At 36.4% G+C, this 20357-nt stretch overlaps 1 protein-coding gene across 24 annotated transcripts in view; it reads right to left on the bottom strand.

Moving 5' to 3' along the window:
- Positions 1-20357, bottom strand: part of SUGCT (succinyl-CoA:glutarate-CoA transferase) — a 324219-nt gene that overhangs the window by 140371 nt on the left and 163491 nt on the right. The window contains exon 15 of one of the 24 annotated variants that reach the window (XM_072033302.1): positions 4066-4138. The exons of the other annotated variants lie outside the window; for them this stretch is intronic. Coding sequence (XP_071889403.1) covers positions 4076-4138 — 63 coding nt within the window. The 3' untranslated portion in view covers positions 4066-4075. The remainder of the gene's footprint in view (positions 1-4065; positions 4139-20357) is intronic. 24 annotated transcript variants of the gene reach the window in all.

The raw sequence follows: 20357 nt of genomic DNA, 5'->3' as shown, positions 1-20357 counted from the left end.
ATAGGGCACCACTGCTTGTGGTTTTACTTAGTAACAAGAAACAAAAGAAAACCTAGCTTATGCTGGAGGGGAAAATTCCCTGGGACTTTAAAGATTGACTTGAAGAATAATTCAGACGAGATGTTGTTTTCACCCTGACCGCTCTACAAAGGAGATGGAGGAGGAAGGTGGATAATTCGTGTTCCTGGACTACCTGCAGCAGCCTTGTAGACCCCAACCCTGGAGGCAGAGCTGCGGCAGTGCAAAGCAAGGGGCAGGTGTGGTCAGAACTGCCTGCCCAGGGCTGCCCAGAAGACCAGAAGGAGGAAGAAGAGGAGGAGAAGGAAGATAGGGGAGGGGGAACCTGCTGAGGCAGCTGACAGCCTCATCCTCCTGGCTGCAACACACTCAGCCCTGCTGAGCCCTGTTTGAGCCCCAATACGTAATGTGCCAGAACTGGTGCAGAGGTGCCTTTCAGCCTCCTCCTTGCAACAGGAATCATGCAGCCTCTTTCAAGCATGCACACAAACAGCTGAGCACAAGTCGGAAGGAGGTTTCAAGTCCTGCGACAGTGCAGCTCAAACTGTGAAACCACATTGCATAAAAATATTCCTTAAATTAGATACAGCCATCAGGCATAGAACAGAATGGTGTTTCCTACCAGATGCCTGACTTACTTGTCCTCTATCAGATTCTGGAAAAATATCCTGAAAAGTTGCAATACCTATTAGTATGTCTATTTATTTATTATTATTATTTAGATCGATTTATTGCTCATTTTCAACCACATCTAATCTGTGTTAGTTTGCAAAAGCAAATGCCAATTTCAGAAGATCCCCCAAAAAATCTGAACAGCTTACACGTGTCCCTGTTAGCCTTGAAGTAAACGAAATGCCTCTAAGTGTACAATAATGACTTATTCGGATATAATGACTTCTTTGGATTCAGTTCTCTCATTCACTGAATTTCAAGTCAGCACTTTTCTTTACTAAAACTGGGATAAAATCCCACTGCCTCCATATACAGTAATCAGAAGTAGAATAATGGAAAGAAGAGCAAAACAATTATGACACTTGACAGACTAAAGGAGACAATTAATAAAATCCATATATTACACAAACAGGGCAACCTTAAGAGATGGGAACATTTGAAAAATTCAGGTCGAGAATTTGTTTCTATATAAAAACACAAGGGTAAGAGATGCTGGGATCTACAACTTTGATTCAGGTCTATCTCTGTTTAAAAAGAAAGTAAGTATTGTTCCATGAAGAAACAAAGGAAACTTCATCCCAGGTTATACTGCAGGGGACTGAAAAGCATAAATACTCTAAGACGTAACAAATCCTGCCACTACAAAAAGCTAACATTTGACTTAATTCTTTAACATTTCTTTTTGCATGTTTGTATTTCTCAAAATCTTGTAGAAACTAATCATAGCCACTCAGATTATCTTTATGACAAGAATAGCATTCCCAAACAGCTGGAAACCAAGTGTTCCTCAAAGAGGTAAACAATAGCTACAAAAAAAAAAAAACTCAGCCCATTGTTTGAAATAAATAATCCAGAAAAGTTTCTCTATGGAGTATCTTGGGGAATACTGGGAGACATACCTCTGCCTCCAATCAATTGGAGGCAGCAAGCCCCTACATTCTGAACGCACTGGGTATTCAGTCACCTGAGGCTACCCATCAGCAGCATACCCATCTAGGAGACCACTTCTTCATTTCCCAGAAAAATATCAACAGCCACCAGTGGGCACGGGAGTTTTGTGGTCAAAAATCTGCATCTGGGAATGGGTCCTCAGGAATCCAGTCACCCATTGTGAGACATAAGCACAAACATAGCACATTCAAAGAAGGTTGGATGATGTAACATGCATAGAGTCCACTACAGCATGTAAAAGCAATAAATATTGCATTAGATAAGTATGTTATATAAAGCAAAATAGTTTTCTCAGCATGTCACTACCTTACAAAAAATGGATGTTCAATGGAACACAGGAAAGGGGCTTCTACACACTTAAATCCAATTTCTGCTATGATAAGCAACCACAGTATGTTATCCTTTTTGTAATAGATTAAATGGAGACTGTAGATTGACTGGTATTTCTTGCATAAAGGGGAATAGGGGAACATGGTAAATACTTCCCTCTGAAGGAGCATGCATGAGCTGCAAGGTCTAAATTTACAGCTGGATCCCATTGACAGTGCTAAAAAGAAACAAAATTCTCTCTACCAGCCCTCCCTTCATTTTCTTCCTGCTGTAAATGCCAGTCACAGCCTGGCCTGTAATACATGTCCACATAGGAGAGGAAAGAAAAAAGAAAAAGAAAAAAAAAAGAAAAAAAAAAGATATGAACTCTTCTAAATACAAATCAACAGATTTGCAGCTGAAATGAGAAATAAATCAGGTCTGCATGTTCTACTTTGCATGAGGAAATGGTTTTCCTGCAAGTAAAAGCTGGATGTTCTTAAAAACACATCATAACAAAATGACAGGAGAATAATGAGGAATGAGGTAAACTGTGGCCAGATTGGTATCTCAAAATCTGCTCAGTGATGGCTCATTCCCTAACCTGTATGTGAATTAAAACAGAGCAAACGTTTGGCTGTAATGGACCTCAAGAGAAAGTTGTAAGATGAATCCTGATCCTTCTGGGAGACAAAAGAAAGATCATGACTCTATGATAATATCACCTCATGATAAGGTTTAGGAAAAAATCTGAGGTATTCTATCCTTATGCTAATACTGACAAAAAAAAAAAAAAAAAAAAAAATCAGCATGACTTGACTGTTACTCCACAGAATCACAAAGCATTTCAGAAGTTTTGGGTGGTTTTTGTCCTGCTTTCAGCTGGGTAGCTGGGTAGATATGGTTTGTATCATGGGTACATCTTATCTCTTACTTCACAAACAGTACTACTAGATCATTGATAAGAATTCAGTGTGTATGTATGAATTCATCCCAGTTTAAGATCTGTTTATGTTGATAGGCTGGACTGTGGAACAAGACAAATAATTTATTTTCCACCTTTGGTTCTGATTCAGTAACAAAACAGAGTTGTACTTTGTTCCTGGTACTGAAGGGTAATATTTATTTTAGGCAAGTGCTTTACTTAATGGTATTTTAAAAGGATGCAAACTTCAAGTGGCTAAAAATAAGTTCTATTGAGTAAAAAGTCAATAGAAATTCTGCCTCTCCCATCAACAGGGTTAGAAGCTAATCCCTGATGTCTGTCCCTGAAATTGGTTGCTTCAAAAAAACAATTTAAGATTACATAGAATCATAGAATGGTTTGTATTCAAAAGGACATTTAAAGAGCATCTAGTCTAACCCCTTCGTTATGGCAAGAGTCTTTAATTACACCTAATTCAAATTGTCTTAAGTGAAGAGAAAGACTCTACATTGTCTTAATTTCTCCATAATCTGAAATTGTCAGGCATGATAATGAATCTTCAAGTATTCAGGTCTCTAGTAATTGTTGAGTTAAAGTGCCCAAACACTTAACGAGGTGGAAACCTCTAAAATTTGTGTTTTCAAAATCTCTGCCCAAGTTAACAGCCTACTTTGACATCTGCCACCTGCCAAAAGGGTGAAAACCTCTCTAAATCACATGAATATTAAAGAGTCTATTTTAATACTGTATTATAACCAGAGAGTAGAAATCCCAAATCCTCTCAACTGGAGAAACCAGCATTTTGAATTGCAGGAGTAGAGCTCTTTCATAGGAGGTGCTGGGTTCCTGTCACTACTGGAAATTTATCATCAATTTCTTGAGGAGACCACATAATTTTAGTAGCAATGCTCAAACAGATTTGTTTATTTTCCCCAAATACTCTGAAGTATTCTGTACTATGCAGTTCTTTCAGGAGACTCACTGTGGAGTGATCTTTTAAAATTATCTTAAGTAAAATGTTTAACTCTCCCATGATTCAAAAGAGAGAGGGGGGGGAAATAAAATAAGTGTGGATCATATTAACTTAAGTCAGAGAAATGATGTAAAACCTCCAGGGATTACACAGATGCATGAAGATTCTCTCATATAGTCCCAAAACAGATTTGTGCTAACAAGACTGAATTTCATACCTTGGGATTTTTAAGAGTTGATTTTGTATGCCTCTATTGATATAACTGGTCTCCTTGACTTCAGTGGGTTGAACTGTAAGAGCAACGATGACCAGTGAGCTTGATTATGTAAAGGTGTATTTGTAGGGCAAAATAAAACATACCCAACTCTAACATTTATTTAACAAGAGCCCTTGAGGAAATTTAGATCAGGAAAAATAATACAGCAACTAAACAGCTACAGGAATGAACCACAAAGTACAAAAAATTGCAAGTAGAAATGTAGAAGACAAAAAGATGGTTCATGTCTGAAAGAGGCAACATAGATATGAAAATAATGACATGCAAAGGGAGGGCTGACTGCTATTTGATAAGCCTAAATTATTTCCATTCTGCATGCAGGACATTTTGGAAATAAAAAAACATGCATTTAACAAATAATTATAATCCTGGGTTTAACACCTCAGCATGAATATTGATCATATCATCCTTTGAAAAGTACCTAAAAATGTCTTAAATGGTGATTTGATTTGGAAACAAACAAACCAACAACAAAAGCAACCAAAAAACTCCCTTAGTGAAGTCTTTCACAGCACTTCTTTTTCATTAATTTTTGTTTTGTTTTTGTTTGTTTTGCTTTACCATAACACAGGTAAGCCTCTCTCAGTTTTCAGTGTGCAAAATAAAATTGTTTTAAAATGTATGCATATATAGCAGGAAGCAGATAAAGTCATCTAAGGCACTAGCATTAACAATATAGAAAAAACAGCTGCATTTACTTCAGTGGCTAGCTCTATTTGCAGCCTAAATTCTGACTGAATAATTCCAAACTACTTCTACCCATCTGAATGGAGTTAAGATTAAATATGCACCTCTATAACCACAGAAAGAATCTAGTCCGGAATTACTAAGATATTTTAAAGTCATTAGAATGCATATATATTATAATTAATGAATAACATTTTAATGAAAATACATTGTATCTAACTCCCAGTGCAAGCCTGAATTGTACAGCATCATTTCTGGGGAGTTCAGATGTTCTGGGAAAGCCTTGATAACAAAGATGCCAAAAAAGATACTGCCCAAAATACTGCCCAAAAGAATGAGTTTGCATTGTTCTACTCCCTTGCACAGGCTGCACATGCATTACGCATTTAGACCTGTCAAATGCTGAAAATAAAACTAGCAATAAGAACTTGAACATTTTTATCTAATCTGGGATTTATTTGATTTCTGTCACCTCATGGTATATTTGTTCAAAGAGAATTAAGGTACTACTGAGGATGAGTTGCCATCAACTACTCTTTCTAAAGCAGAGACTGAGCATTAGACGAGATGGGAGAAACGATGGGTATAAACAATGAGGGCATTGGCAAGAAACGTACATTTCTCCAAAATTGGCTAGACTACTGCATGCTTAGCAATGATGGAATGCTGCCTTCTCTGAAGCTGGCATAGATGATTTCAGTTATTATGAAGGCCAGATGGTCTTCAGTACTTTTCATCATCTATGTGGTAGGCCAGAACTTCCTCAAGGCTTCAAACGCTTTCTCTGTGACTGGCCCAAACCATGTCAACAGAGATAGGCTTTGGATGCTTATTTCAGGGTTTAGTTCTTGCATCCCTGGTCACAGCAAGATATTCAAAGAGTCTGCTGATCTGATCAGAAATTCCAATTCTGAAGGCAGCTGGAGGTGTTCCAAGAAAGTCTGCTTTTTGTAAGGAACACTTTCAGATATTGTGATCTGGTGGTTATAATTATGGCTGAATATGTCGGGTTCAGTGCAAGTTTCTGAATAAAGCGTTTGCAGTTATTTCAGAACTGGTTACATGCAGGTTCACAAGTCATAGGAACAAACAAATTAACTGAAATCCAGCCTGTAAGCACAATTTCAAGACCTTCAGACAAACACTGCCCACTCAGTAGACTTCCATTTAATAGCACCCCAGTGACAAGCTTTGAAGCAAATGTTCAAGTGATCTTTCTTCCTCATTATAAGAATGAAACTTTTTGAATTTTATTCAGCTTTCCATTCAATGAAGTCTCTAGGCTATTTTAAGATGAAGAACAGAAAAAAAAAAAAAAAAAAGGAGTTGTATTTGAAGTAATCCTAATAGATTTTCTACTAAATACCATGACCATTGCTAAATAGATTGATGAGTCATGCCTGGTAGTGATCACTTGTTTTCTATCCGCTGATAAAAACTCTTTCAACTATAGCAGATTTTTGAAGATGATCTTTTTTTGTATATTTGCATACAGAACAGCATACACATTTGTTTGTATTATAACAAGACATTCAAGCCAGAAACAGTTTTAGCTTTCTTATGCCAGTATAGAAGTATAGTGAGTTGGTAAGAATTATTTTAACATGAGAAATAAAACTGTGACAGAGTATTCCAGTTAGATCCTTCTCATGATGAAACAGAAAGGTGTACAGAGAAATACATGCCAATATAATGATCTTATAAATTCATAATAATTGGTATATATCCCTTGATATCATCCAAATCAACTTAATTTAATATATATATAAGCAACTCTTACACAGACCAGTATAAGTACTGCTAGTTACTTCTGAAACTCCTGCCTAGCCAATCTGAATTGAATTTGTTTATGCTGAAAGGATTTTGCCAGATTAAACACATGAGTCAATGCAAAAATCTTATAGTTACTGAAGAAAAAGATTCAGTACATTTATTATTTATATGGATTCCTTTGACTGCTCTCCCAGGGGCATATACCTAAATCAGACTGTGAAGGATGGCAAACTATCTCAAATTAAAGCATCAGACTTTAGATGTTTCTGCTTATTTTCTAAAGTCCAAGGAACTGGCTTCCCTTCATAGATGAAGCTCTTTATGTTATTAGCTAAATTTCACTCACGCCTAAAGACTTGCCTCTTTGGCACTGGATTTTCATATCCTGTTTATTTTTTTTTTTATTTTTTTTTTCAAATTACTACAAGATGTTTGTAGAAAAGGCACAGTAAAAGTGAATGTATTGAAAGGATGTACTGCATACGGACTACACACACACACTTTTCGTAGAATGCACCCCATATGCTAATTCACATCTACATACTCATATACACATATTTAAGTAACATCAACGCAGACAAACATTACTGCTAGGAAGTTACCAATCAAACTATAAATAACTATTCCAATGCCTAGCTGTTTCTCAGCTGTAAAATCCTTAATCCTCCCAGATGGATAGAGGGGTTGAGAGGGAAAAGGGGGAGGGGAAGAGGAAATGGTAGGGAAACGGAGTCCCTCTAAAGAAACCAGCTCCACAAAGTCATAAACAGAGAAGATAAAAGTGTTTAATTCAATACAGACAACTTTTTCATGTGAAAAAAAAAAAAAAAAAAAAAAAAAAAAAAAAAAAAAAAGTCCCGGCAAGAAGCAAGTCCCTAGTGCTTAAATTTCTCCCTAGAGAATAACCATCAGATCCTGAGCTACTTCTTATGAGCACAATTTCCTCATTGTTAGCAGCTGTTCATTGGTTAGCATTGCACAACTGGCCAGGTGCATTATGAAGGAATGAAGGAGAAGAGGGGATTCTCTTCCTCTAAAGCATCAGATTGACTAATAGTATTCTGCAATACAGCAGTAACTGGCCCACATCCTAGGCTACATCTGAGTTTTACTGAATGTAAATAAATAGCAGAGGGAAAAGGACACCCACAGTCCTAGACAAAGCTGAAGTCATCTTCAGGTATGTGGGCTTTTTTCTTCCCCCACTGGAAGCTGGGAACTGCAAGAAGATGAAGGGTTTGTTTTTTGTTGTTTTTTTTTTTTGTTTGTTTGTTTTTGTTTTTTTTTTTTTTCTCTGCTAGCCTCCCGAGAATTCCTGGGAAGACCTCAGGGATTGGACCAGTCCTTCACCAGCTGCTTTGGGCCCAGCATCTGGCTGGCTCTTGGTCAGACCTGTCATGTTTGCATTGTATTTACTATGGCTGCTGATATTAAAACAGACAAATACAAGTTATTTTGAAAGCTCTCAACTGATTGCTGTCAATTTATATTTCTATCTTTTCCATGTATTACTGAGCAGAATTTTTGACATGAGTACTTATTTTCAGCAGTTCTCCCATATCAGCTCAAAACCTAATTACTTCTGTGCTGCTACAGTTGCATACTATTAAGAGAAAGATCCTGCCATAACCTTGTGCAGAAAGGATTAATGGATGCAGGTTCAGACACATCTATAACAATTACAGCTACTGAAATGCTTCAACTTAAAACATTCATCACTATTCTTGATATACTGTCTGAAATGCATCAAAAATATGACTTACACCCAAGAGAAGACCAATATCAAGGATTGAGATACTAATGGTATATGTACACATGAACATCTTAAATCTAAAAGCTTTTCTATAATAATTGACATTTTAAAACAGGTCTCAAAGTAGTCTTTTTCTTTTATTAATACTATGATATGGGAAGGATATAAAAAAGACTGAAGCAGAGAACATCTTCAGAAAAAGGTGTTTAAAACAAATTATTTTTCCAAAGGTCTTGGATCTAACATGTAAACCATAACACTGATGAAACCAGAACACGAAAAACCTATTTTAACTCTTTTTTTTTTTTTTTTTTTTTTTTAATTGTATCCTGGAGGATCATTTGTGCAAGCAGGGATATAAATGTATAGCAAAACTCATTGAATTGTTTTCTGGATGGCATACAACCTGCCCAGACACCCTGCTTCATACCAAGCTCTAAGGAAGGCAGTGAGGGAAAGAATACATGGAGTACCACTTGCCATACATGCTGTGCCATGAACGTACTGTTGATATCTAACTATAGATTCAGATAATAAATTCATGATATGTTGAGATTATACATACACAGCATTAGATTGGCTTTATTGCTTTTATCACTAGGGAAAATAGAGAAGCATAAATAAACACCTACAAACCATTATATAGCAATATCAAGCAAAAGTTTGAGAACATCACTATAAAAAGCTACCGTCTTTTTCTTCTCCCAAATCAAGTGCAAAAATACCTAAAAAGACTATCTAAACAAACTTCTCCCAGAGAAAAAGAAATTGGAAAGAATAGATTTTTTCACCTGGTTTTGTGACTGCACATGATTTTTGTTTATGACTCCAAAGATTTTCTCTTGCTCAGTTTTCATCCATTGTGTTCTGATTGTTTCCCTTTATTATTATGGACATATTTAAACTATATTCTTCCACTGCTTTAACTGAATGATGAACATTGGCTCCACAATTTCAGAAATCCCAAATAAAGTTGCACTTGTAATGGTAACCAATAAACATCTGTTAAAAAAGAATTATTTTTAAGTAGCTAAATGTCTGACAGCTACTCCCTTGAGAGGTACAAAAAGAGTTACCCATTGTAGAGCTTGCCTCAGACTGGGCAAGATTTGTCACCAAGTACAAGAGAATCACAATAAATAGTTTGGCCTATTTTCTTTAATATCCTTAATATAGTGGACTGGGATTTTCATACTTGATTATTTAAACGAGTACTTTAAATATCTCAGTTCATGTTTATGCCTAATTGGCTCTTCTAGAAAAAGCAGACAAATCACAACACTGATGTTAGCGGGTGCTAAAATGTAAAATGACACAAGCTTTTGAAGTCCATTAATAAAAATTATTCAGCTTAATGTTAGCTCTTTGGCCTCAAAAATCTTGTACCTCAAGGCATAATGAATCTGATTTTCATTTAACATTACCTTACTAAAACAAACCTTAACATGGTTGATTTCACCTAGCTGTAATTTAAATAAGATCCATCAAATCTTTTCTGTCAGATCATTTAATGAGTAGAGAGATTTATCACAGCCTGACTTATTTCTCCTAGTGGCCAAAGTGACTATATCCAGCTTCTTGGGCTGGATGGTGACTAAACACTTCCCTTAAACTCTAGATTTCTCTAGAGAACTTTCACTTGACAGAGTTTTCCCTTCCAGTAGGATGCTGTCATCCAGCTGCTCTGGATCTTGATATTATTGCTTCTTTTGAGTTCATAAACATTTCTGTCAAGTTCCACTTCAGGCTCTCAGATGGCTAGGAGAAAATATGGCAAGCAATCAAAGACTACCAGCTTAGCAACAGAATGTGCATTAACCATTGACATGGCAAAGGTATTCAGAGCCACAGATGACTTAAAGAAATAAAAGGTCCTGATCTTGCCTCTACTCCCATTCAGAAATTTTTTCACTGGACTTCATCAAAGAAGGATCAAGAAGTCCAGTGAAGGACCACCAAGAAGATTAAAGGACTGGAGCATCTATCACATAAGGAGAGGCTGAGAGACCTGGGACTCTTCAGCCCCAGCAGAAGGGAAGATACAGGAAGCAATCTCATCAAATGTATATTGGAATATTTGAAGGGATGGTGCAAAGAGTTCTCTCTCTTTTTCAGTCATGTTCAGCAACAGGACAAGAGGAAACATCAGAAAACATTTTTCTTACTGTAAGGGTGACCAAGAGATGGAACAGGTTGCCCAGAGAGGTGGTAGAGTACCACCCTTGGATGGACACATTCAGAAGCCTGAACATTATTATCCTGGGCAACCTACCCTAGGTGACCCTGTGTGAGCAGGGGGGGGGTTAGACTAGATGACTTTCAGAGATCCCTTTCAACTTCAATCATTCAGTGATTCTGTAACAAAATACAAGGTAACACTCTCAAATGGAGGTTACAGCACAAAGCAAAATAAAGTGAAATTAAAAAAAAAAAAAAATACTGCTGATACAGGCACATACTTGGCTCTGGCACAGATTTCTTTATGCTATTGTTGCTATACAGTCCCTTTTTTGCTTCCTCAAGAAATCTGATTTATTAGTTACATATCTTTGATAACAAGAAGCTCATGCATGAAAAAGTAAACCCTTAATTTTTTTAAGAAGAGGAGCAAATGAATTGAAGATTTTTAATACTTCTCTTATAACCAGATAAAATCTAGTTTACATCTAAAATATTTTGAATGCCATATATTGATGGCTGTTCTGTTACCTGCTATGAATCTGGCTTTAACAATTATACGTAAACAGATGATCTATCCTGCATAGGAAACAGCTACACGACTTTTTAATAAAGTTGTGATTTTTCCCACAATTTATATAAAATACTATCTTCATCCTGTGCTTTCCACAGTGTTTCCAATGAAAACAACTTGTGACACCACAATATTACATTACTCTTTATCTAAATGGAATATAAATGTGAGCAAGGCCAAAGCTGAATACGAGAAAGGAAATGCTAAATAGTTATTACCTTGATCCTGAATATATGCAAGAAATAATGATAAATGGAACATCCTTGAAATATCCTTTTAAAGTCTGAACAGGTTCAAAAACATTTAATCTGCACTAGTGGGATCTTTAAAACAGGATGTTATACTTAAGGTATAATGTAATGTGTTTGTCTTTCATGAAGCAATTAATCACTGGACAGAGGAGTTAAGACCCAATCAAAACGGAAAGGTGTTTATTGCTGCAGCTGGTCATTAAATTATTTCTATAAAGCTTAAACACTGGATTTTATTGTTTTTATTACAGATCCGCTCCTATAAAAAATACATTTAAACTTCCCTTTTTAGATTTTGTGGTTTAGTTTCTTGTGCTTCTGTTAACCAAACATTTCTAGTGAAACACAAATATGTTTCCCTACCCAAAGAAATGGCATGCTATTATGTTATCAGTGGAATTATCACTATAGTACAAATCAGAACAAAAGAAAAAGATCTCACTATGAATTCCAAGGCATGAGCCTTGCATCTATGGAAGAAGCTTTAAATGATAGCTGAATCATAAAATAATCATGATGTGAGATTATTTTTGCTTGGGTAGGTGGTTAATTAAGAAGTAACAATAATAACTAATATATGGATATACTTAAGATTTTCATTAATCTGAAGATACTGACTTTTGCAGCCAATCAATCTAACAAAGCATTTATCATTTTGGATTGACTCCTTGGCTGGTAGAGAAGGAATGAAAGGAACTTATTTGCTATGTTTAACACTTTACATGACAATACTAAAGGAAATATGACTGTGGAAAGGGATATCCACCTTCCTTACCTCACATCAAAAGACTTGTTGCCTTGTTTGCTTCAGTGAAGTATTATTACAGGTACAGATGCCTTGTTGAATAACATGTTCATACTGAGACAACAGGTGGGAGTTCATGTCTTTGGTCTGTAGCAAAACCTATAGACTGCCCTGACTTCTCCTAAGAGGAAATTTGAATTGCAAATGGTGTTACCTTTGGATCAGTTGCAACAATGAATGCTACAGCATTGACACACTAAGGCAAATAAAACCACAGCATGAGTTTGGGTGATATTTCAGAGAAGCCAACCTGAAACCAGAATAATTTCTGCAGAAAATGAATGTGTTACAAAGGGCATTTTGAACTAATATTAAAAAGAGAAAAATACCAAGCTCATACAAATTTTATTGAAAAAAACTTACTTAAATAGCAGAACTGACACTTTCTGGCAATAAGACACAGACAAAATTATGTTTTGCAGAATGAGTCAGAAATACTGAGGCAAAAGCTGGCATCCTTCTCCTGGAGCTGGAGCAAAGCACAGAACTCCCATGATATATGTACAAGGATTTTGCTAGCCAAAAATCTTACAGTTTAACTATGTGGCTGTAAACAGATCGAGATCAGAACATGTACACATTCTCTAAGATGAAGCAGAAAATGCTACAAAGATTTATACAAAATCCTTTTCATGTCCTACGTGCTTCCACTTAATACATCAATCAAGAGGAAAGAATTCCTGATAAATTCATTTGTAATTAGTTCAATACCTTTATTATGGTATTAAATACTTGATTCCATTCTTTGGAATGTAAATATAATTTGTTCATATCATCACAGCTAGAATTTAGAAAAATGATCCTTGAATATAAACTCTGTATCTTTTTTTAAGGGTAGGGAACACACACAATACAAAAATCAGTATAGTTTATAATAGGAATTTTTGAGGGAAAAGTACTTATTGTCAAGTAATCAAATTTGCAGGGTGGAAATGGATAGTAATCTAGCATCAGGAAAAGAGAAATCAGTAAAATCTCTTCTGTGTTGCAAAAAGCATGACTTAAACTTTTTGGAAACATTCTTTGCAGTATGAGGGGAAAGTTATATATTGGACATCACATTGCTTATGGGAAAAATAGACTGGATTAAGCCACACCTGGCTGGCTGAAGATGGAAAAACTGTATTTGAAATGTCTGCAGAGCTCATTAGTACCTTGATACCAAATGATTCAAAGCTACCTTTGGCTTTAACTCAAGCTGTTGTCCTAAGCATGGCAACACAATGACCATTCAAAAAGCTCCACAGATGTATACTAGAAAATAATAGTATTTCTTCAATTACCGAAGTAAAAGTTTGCTAAATGAGCTCTTAGATACCAGAGCATTTTGGAAAATGAAAAATAAGGAGACTGCTAAAAACAGATGGAAAATTGACTATATAGGCCATTACCTTTATATTTACAACTGATAATAAGTATTAATAGAATAATTTGTTAATTTCTATATAAACATCCATGGTTGTATTACTGCATTCAGTTTTACTCAAAGTTCATTGTACTACCTGGACCATTAAGCTGATTAAAAAAAGATAAATCATAAAACTTAAAATCGATAAGGTGTCCCAAGCAGAGTGAAATTGAGAATAACCTAGGCCAACTTTGGTTAGAACTGTAGTAAGATAACAATGAATATTTGAAGCATATGAGGAACGTGTAACTCCACACAGCTAATTGAACATCTATTCATTGCAAAATATAATGATAAAAGCTTTACAATAAGCTTTACTGTAGCGATGCTTCTTCATTTTATACTCGTAAGAATCACGTTCAAAGTTTAAACATTTTTTGGCCCGTAGTGCAACTCAGAGTAATGTAAAATGTCTCTTCACATGCTGTGCTCAACACAAAGATGTCCACTACATAAAGAATGCAGAAGAAAATACACAACTGGCACAGACCTGGAAACAGAAAATTTTACAACCCAATAATTTCCCACTGAAAAAAGGAGGGATCTTTAGCCTCTTGGTGTAGCTATGGGAACAATAACAGCCATAAGAATTATGCCCTGAGTTTTTTATGTTGACTTACTCTCTGATAACTACTCCATTACATTTGTTACCTTGAAAAACCCTGACTACTTTAAAATTTTTAAAATCACTTTTACTAGTTTCTTTCTTCACACTGAGCATGCCTCTATTTTTAGCAGAGGGAATTTAAAAACAGAAAAATTCTGCTTTGACTAAAGGATCTTTTTACCTCTAGAATCGTATTTGGAGATTGAAAATCTCTGTTAATTTTCCTTTGTACTGTTATTTTTTAATTCAAAATACTTATATATTTTCATTAATTTATTCCTATATTTTTGAAAGAAGAATACACTTTGAACCTAAGCCCTCTCTCCTGCATCTCCAAGGTCTTCCAGATTCAGTTTTCACTCATTTGGCTGCTGAGAATCACACGCTTCCTCTAGAAAAGATTTTTCTGCAGACAGAAAATACTGCCATGAACCTCAATAAACTTATTTCAAATATCTGATAGTACATGAAAAGATATTGCCCAACCTATATTTAGCACCAGCTGTTGAGACCAGAAGGTGTATGTGGGATATTTGTTCCAAGTAATCTGAGACACCACTTGTTCTTCTTGATACATCTATATTCTTAAAACACTGTCATTAATTTATCACACGGCTTTTTCCGTATACATCTGTGCTCCAATTTAGGGTGTGATAGGGCATAACAGAGAAAATACATCCTCCCATTTCCCCTAAATACAGGTTCTAAAATTGACGACTTTATCCGTAGATTTTCTTCTTTGTGGAAAAAAAATGGTTTCATGGGAAAATACAATAAAATATATATATTCTTGGTCCAATATATGCAATTGCACAATTTTTGTGTTTTCCCTATGAAAAAAAAAATGAATTTAACGATACTAAGACATTTCATCCAGATTTACTCCGGGGAAGCTACATATTTAACAAAGATAGTAAGTTGGCCAAGCTACAGTCTTGTGTAATGTTAAACAGACTTAATTAACCAATTTCTGCCAAAACAAATTTTGAATGCTTTCTTCTACACCTCATTGTGGTTTATCCTTGTAGACTCTGGTCATTCCCATGAATTTAGCCAGAACTACTGTACTGGCCCAAATATAAGGTGACTTCAAATATAAGACCACCATCATTTTTCAAAGGATGGAGATAAAAATAGAAAATATATATTTAAAACATAGTCTAAACTCCCCGACATTCCTCAGCCCATCTCCTCCAGCCCCAGTCTCCAAAGCCCTTTCTCCTCAGGGTCGGCTTGCCAGGCCTGCTGCTGTCTGTCAGCACAGCTGTTAACTCCATGGCTATTTAACCACAGGGCCTGGACCAATCACAGCAGTTGTACATGTCCCATTGTTGGATCTGGACTTCAGCAGAACAAACAGGGGCTGGGGGACAGGGACATGAAATGACTTTCCTGTAAACCCTCTAAGCCCTGTGGCAGACTATCAACTATACCCCTTTCTTCAAAACCCTAAAATGAGCAGGCCTGGGCTGCTTCCTGCCCTACACTCTCACCTGCTTCCTGTGGCAGGCCAGCATGTTCAGAAAGCTCACATCTTAAATGAAGTTTTAAAGGAGGCAAACACAGCTAATCTGTGCCTTAAAAATACAGGAATAAGTTGTTTTGGCTGCTTTTTACCTTAAGGTTGGCCTTTCAACCATGCTTCACTGAAATGGGAATTGAAAGTAGAGGCCTACTGAAGTAGTATGTATGCATTTTACAATGCAGTATGGATGACAATTACCCTTTTTTTGTCCCCCCACCTCAACTTCAGGAACCTATCTAAGCACATATGGCTTCATGCAAATTTATATCACTATATGAATTTGTATCTTATGGATTCATAGAAAGATGGTGAAGGGTCTGGAGGGGAAGTCACGCGAGGAGCAGCTGAGGTCCCTTGGTTTGTTCAGCCCAAAACAGAGCAAGCTGAGAGGAGGCCTCATGGTGGCCGGCAGCTTCCTCACGAGGGGAGCGAAGGGGCAGGCGCTGAGCTCTGCTCTCTGGGGACAGCAATAGGACCTGAGAGAATGGCATGGAGCTGGGACAGGGGAGGGTCAGGCTGGGAGTTAGGGAAAGGTTCTTCACTGGGAGGGTGGTCATGCACTGGGACAGGCTCCCCAGGGCAGCGGTCATGGCACCGAGCCTGTTGGAGTTCAAGAAGCATTTGGACAATGCTCTCAGACAGATGGTCTGGTTTTGGGGTGGTCTTGTGTGGGGCCAGGAGTTGGAGTCAGTGATCCTTGTGGGTCCCTTCCAACTCAAGATATGCTATGCTATGATTCAAGTCTGAGATACTTCTTTTAGCTACCAACTTGTTGTTTCCCTCATTTCCCTTCAACGGTATAAGTTTTCCTTAAAGTTTCATAAGGCTGTGATCCTATCCTAGCTGAGGGAGTAAGGGAAAAATTCTGCACTTGCTATCCGAATGTAATTGCTACCAAGATTAATAGACCTGCACAGAATAAGAAGTACCTGTGAGATTAAATTTTGTAGATAACAAAAAGATAGCATGTAAATAAAGAAGCAGCATATACTTACGAACACACATCAAGACCTCCTTATACTGCAATATCTACCTTGCTATTTGTTATTATAATTATTATTTTATTATTGCAGGTGCCAAGTAAATTCAAGAGTTTGGAAATGATCCTCCACATGTTGAAAATTTCCAGCCTGGCTGCCAGGTATCTTTCAGTCTATTGCCCCTGCTTCACTACTGGTTATTTTAGTATTTCATACTAATCATCATGTTTCCTAGAGTAAATCCAGTACTCCTTCTTTAAATCAAAATTTGCTGGGATACCCTCAATCAGAAGCAATACAAGTTTACCTTTGGGATATAAAGATTGGCTACTCTGAGTGACATCTGTGATTCAGAGGATGCAATTTAAATGTTAGTTAATGTTATTTACAGATAAAGAGGAAACTCCTTTTGGCAAAAAGAGAGGGCATCAGAGGTCCAACACTATTTGTTCATGACCTTATATAAAGGTTCTGGTCATGCCAAAGTCGTTTCCCTTTACAGACAGGTGGGCTAATATATGGCAAACAGCACAGTGGGGAAAATATTATGGTCATAGGGTATGAATAGTGTCAATAAATTCTCAGATACTATCTCAGCAATTTAATGATTACAGTGTGACCTGGAAATGAGCACTAATTAATAGTGTTGAATCATTTCATCTTTAAACATAGCAAGAACAAAGTCTATTTGTTATCCACAGCAGCTTAAAATCAGAAAACCACAAATGGATTTACCATTCAAAACGCAGGGAAAAGGCTAAGAAAATTTGCAGCCAAATGCCAAAAGAGTTAGTTTAGGTCTCTGAGTGTCAGAATCCTGCTGGATTCAGAGGTTTCTGGCTCAGAGGTTTCTGATTCAAGTAGATGGCAGAAAAGCCAACATGCTTTTATCAGACGTTAGTGTTTATAGAAGCAATACAAAACAGGATTTTTTTAAATGTATATATTATGCCAGATCAAAATATAAATTGAAACATCTGTGCCCAAGTTAATCTCAGATGCAGCAAGGAGATTATTTGAATTGTGTTTCCTTTTGTGACCCTTTTAGATGTGGCTTTGTTTGAAAGGGGGAAGGGATAATTTTCTTAAGTTTTTATTCCTAAGCAACAATCCCAATAGTCCGATATAACAGCAATATCTTTTAAAATCACCCAACTGAATAGCAAGAAAAAAAAGAAAAAAAGAAAAAAAAAAAAACTTTAGTAATTTCCCAGTATTGTCATACAGGGAGCTCTAAAAAATAAACCATAGTCATATAAATAGAGCCATGTAGTTTTAAGCATGCTACAAGCCATTCATGACATAAGCATTCAATTAAAGCTACTTTTATGAGCAATAATCACATTCTGAAAAGGCAAACATGGACAGTTTGCGGATATAGCCATAATGCCTACAAAATTAACTTAAAAACAAACAAACAAACAGGTAAACATAATTCTGTCTCTATACTACTTAAATAAAGGATCTTTAAAACTTAAATAAAGGATCTTGTTCCTGCCTCCAGGCCACAGGGGACAGGAAGAATCAAGGATTAATATATTTATTTTTTCATTAAAAACTATGGTAATTAGTTGCATTTATGCAGTCATATTACCATAAACCAATCTTAGTTTAATTGAAACAATGATTTCAATACTGAAATTTGAGTTTAGGAAGTAACAGAATGAAACAGACGATGTTTCTAATAGTATAAATTAGACTAACTGGCAACAGCATAGCAGTTTAAATCAGAAAAACTTAGCTTTATAGGCCACTCACGGTCACCTCTTTTCTAGAAGCATATACCCACCCTTAAACCCCTAGAAACCACTGTTATTGCACTGAGACAATATTTACAAAAGAGACAATTAAGTTTGCAGGGACTACCTCTTCCCATTCCCCTGACTCTCCCTTTCAATCTCTTTAGTCTCCTTCTGAATGTTCCTTCCTCCTCAGCTCCTAACCCACTGCCTGTCATGCACGTTACATCCACTACCTGGTCAGAGCAGAGTCAGGGCTGAGAAGCCTTTGTTTTCGTATAAAACAAAGCATACGATCACTGTTTTATGGGATGGATGAGGGTGTTGATATTTGGTACTACAGAGAAGAACTTTTCTGGACCACAATATAAATACATACAGTATGTATACAGTATACAATGTAAAATAGAAACAAGGCCTCTGAAATTCAGCTGCACGAAGGATCATCTCCTCACCTGTTCAAGGCACTTGCTAAGTTTTTCCACACTGTAGACTGTGGCATCACACCCACCAGCAGAACTACATTTGTATTACTGCTCTATTAAATAAAGTTATTTTAAGCCCACCAACTGTTCACACTCCATACCATACTGCGTAGCTTTGAACAAGATGGTAACAAGATTTTATTTTATCCCTAACATTAGTTGGTAAATTCTTTCCCTTTTAGAGAACTACTGATACAGAAATCTAGTCTAAGGCACATGATCGCATAAACAGATCAATGAGAACTTCAATGTTGACTTGGACAAAGTGGGATAGAATTATATTACATTTCCTTTCACTGATCTACTGTTAACTGATATAGGAGTGATAATATGCAGCCTATCAGGGCTCTTTCAAGAGATGCTTCACTTGCACATTTTGCTGAGGGAACAGCACACTGGAACATATATTCTCTGATACACAACTCTTTAGATTTTCATGTATTGGGGGCAAATTTTTATAATTTCCAAATGCTCAGAAAATTTACTTGGAAAAAATGATGGTTCAAAACCTTCTGGTTGTTTCTCATATTGATGATGTATCTCATTAGAACAACTAAAAATTGATCAAACAATCATAGAGTTTTCACTGATTGTACTGATTTCAGTCAAAACCTAAATGCAGGCTCTAAGACCACCCAATGTCCTCAGGTGAATGGTCCCAACCACGAGGTGAAAAGAGTTTCCAGAGGTTTCTTTCAACAGGACTCTGCTAAAGTTATGTCTGAAATAGAAGGCAAGTGTGAAATCTAGGTATAGAACTCAAAATACCACTTCAGAAGAAAATCAAAACACTCAGTATAATGAACAAGAAGAAAAAAGGAAAGAGAACTGTGAGGTAATAGTGGCCTCTGAATTAGATCCAATTTTACCCTTTCAAAATGACAGTCTGAAGTGTATTGCTGCCTGTTTCTCTAACTCACAGCCAGTTATAAAGTCGACGAGTGCCTTGGCATGACTAAAGTCAAATGAAACTGCAAGTCTACAAATACTGGGAAAATCTCTTGGAGAAGAAGTTGTACTTAGCTTTACTCTTTTTTTTTTTTTTTTTTTTTTTGAAGAAAGTATTATCTTCATGTCACAGCAATGCAGAAAAAGAGTGTGATCAACCTAATATACAAACCTATAATTGAAAAAAAAAAAAAAAAACAAAAAACGTTAAGAATTCTGTACTAGTTTGGAACCGAAGAGATTCTGGCAAGAGTGGAAAGAACAGCAGGGCAATAACAACTCAGGAGAAAAATAGCTCTGTGATCCACTCCCTAGTTGTGAAGAGGCCTCTTACATGGTGGTTAGTTATTCTAAACTAACTAACGGGAAGGCTGGAAGGGTGAGGAGAGAAGGGTAATTCTACAATCCCTTTCTCCTGTCCTAGTTAAGGCAGTAGAGATGTTTGCAGCATAACATACCAGGAACAAAAATATTCCCAGAAGTTTCTATATGATGTTAGCAGAAGTGTTACAGACCCAC

Source organism: Anas platyrhynchos, chromosome 2 (genome assembly GCF_047663525.1).
Source record: "Anas platyrhynchos isolate ZD024472 breed Pekin duck chromosome 2, IASCAAS_PekinDuck_T2T, whole genome shotgun sequence".
Taxonomy (NCBI): domain Eukaryota; kingdom Metazoa; phylum Chordata; class Aves; order Anseriformes; family Anatidae; genus Anas; species Anas platyrhynchos.
The sequence above is the reverse complement of the archived record's forward strand: the minus strand, read 5'-3'. Positions and strand labels throughout refer to the sequence as shown.